The sequence below is a fragment of the Sphaeroforma arctica genome, assembly GCF_001186125.1.
Source record: "Sphaeroforma arctica JP610 unplaced genomic scaffold supercont1.1809, whole genome shotgun sequence".
In the NCBI taxonomy this organism is placed as follows: Eukaryota; class Ichthyosporea; order Ichthyophonida; genus Sphaeroforma; species Sphaeroforma arctica.
Window position 1 is genome coordinate 8,877 of NW_014038749.1, and position 2,268 is coordinate 11,144.

General features: G+C 35.7%; 1 protein-coding gene across 1 annotated transcript in view; it reads right to left on the reverse strand.

Moving 5' to 3' along the window:
- Positions 1–1,449, reverse strand: part of SARC_11655 (hypothetical protein) — a gene marked incomplete at both ends in the record, with an annotated part of 3,291 nt that extends 1,842 nt beyond the window's left edge. Inside the window, 2 exons of the mRNA XM_014294255.1 lie at positions 539–690; positions 1,341–1,449. Coding sequence (XP_014149730.1) covers positions 539–690; positions 1,341–1,449 — 261 coding nt within the window. The remainder of the gene's footprint in view (positions 1–538; positions 691–1,340) is intronic.
- Positions 1,450–2,268: the final 819 nt, after the last annotated feature.

The window sequence follows — 2,268 nt, forward strand, 5'->3', positions numbered from 1 at the left end:
ACATATATATATATATATATATATATATATATATATATATATATATATATATATATATATATATATATATATATATATATATATATATATATATATATATATATATATTATATATATATATATGTATGTATATATATATATTACATATATATATATATATATATACATCCTTCCTGATGGTTCTATCATCCCTCGGGATGTCCATGTCCTTCCCTACGGATGAGCCCCTCTTAAAAAGAGGGACTAGCGGCCTCTCCGATAGTGATGGCCATGTTGACACGCCCAATAACATTGAGCGAGTCCCTCTTAACTTAATGATGATATATTTTGGTGACTGGTTATTTATGACCTTTACTTCCCTAAGGATATACTCATTAGATATACTCCTTCTCGCCTATAAACATATCTACCGCTCTACCCAGAGAGATCTACATATTGTATATATATATATATGTATATTTTTACATATATATATATATACATATATATATATATATATTTATATAGATTCTTTCATCATCACGCGCACTTAACTTACCTGCCGTGCAGTGTAAGAGGCAGCTCTCATGATATGCCCGGCCTGATTCTCTAACGGGGTAGATAATAGATACCCATCGCGTGGGAAACGAGCAATGCTCGTACCACTTCTGTAGTGATGCAGCTTACTATGGGGGCCAGTAGCAAATGTACCTAATAGCGGTTGGATAAGTAGTGATATACGTATTTTTGGATACATACTCACTTTTATTGAGAAATGTATGCAGATGGTTAGGTACGTATGTGGGTATGAGTTTAAAGTCTAAACGTACACCTACTTATATGGGTACGAGTAATAAGTTTAAACGTACAACTACTTATATGGACAAGAGTATTAAGATTAAACGTACACCTACTTAAATGGGTAAGAGTATTAGGTTTAAATGTACACCTAAATATATGGGTATGAGTATTAAGTTTCAACGTACACCTACTTTTATGGGTATGAGTATTAAGTTTAAACGTGCACCTATTTATATGGGTATCAGTAATATGTCCTTATGAATTTATACTTATGTGGATATGAGATATATATCTAAATTACACATACTTAAATGGTATGTATGTGTAATATGTGAAGACACATATCTCTATATGGGTAATATAATACAAATATGATTCTAAGCGAGTAGGATTGGGAACGACATGCGGTATTCATTATGTATACATGTGCTACTGTGGGGTATCGCAGGGGGAGTTCGGAATGCGGCGTGTATTGTCAATTACTGCCAGATTTATAAGATACGAACCCTAAACTCTAAACCCTTAAACCCTTAAACTATTGCTACGTATCTATGCCTTACCCGTCAGTACATCTCCTGCGAAGGCCATACCAAACTGTTCCAACAGCGCATTGAGCCCAGGAACGTTAGCGCCTCCTGCACAAGGAACAGCCCCAACGTCCCAAGTCATGGATGTACATACGACAAGCAAAGGAATTTTCGACAAAAAATGAGGTTATGTCATGGGGGAATATATAACAAAAGAAAGGAATTTGCGACATGGTATATGAGAGTGTGTAAAGGATGAATACGCGCCAAAAGATGCAATTTACTACATGGAATGAGGGTATGTAATAAGGACAATGTATGAATATACGACGAGCAATTATATTTCTGACATGAAATGAGGGTAGGAAATATATAACGTTTTACTGACATGAGAGTTACGACCTGGTCGTAAGCGTCATATACGCGACAGAAATACGGAAGCGCAACATGATATATAAGTATATCTGACTACAAGTTGTGTTTACACACGAGATGGAAACGTATTTGCAACCCAACGATGTATTGTTACACAGAGAAAACAACCACATGTAGCATATAGTTATATGACACAGAAATGCATTTGAAGCCCAATATTGTATTGTGACAATCGAAGCCTAAATCGTGTTGTATTCAAAAACAAAGTCTATATTTGTATTGATGTGATGGAGCACCTGGTGCTGTGTATATGCCAGTCGCGCGAAATAAACAGATGCACCTAAGGGAAGCTGGCAACAAATTACCTCTGTTCATGCTAGCATGTCTATACATGTATGACAAATCACTGCTATCGTAAATATCGTATGCTCATGTGTGTCGGTTATATGCTAATACGTTTCTGGCTATATGCGCACGTAACTACTATCGCAATCATCGTATGCACATATGTGCCGGCTGCTGGGCAAGTTGATCGTTCAACTTGTCTAGCTGTAGATATCACAATATATTACAACATATCACAATA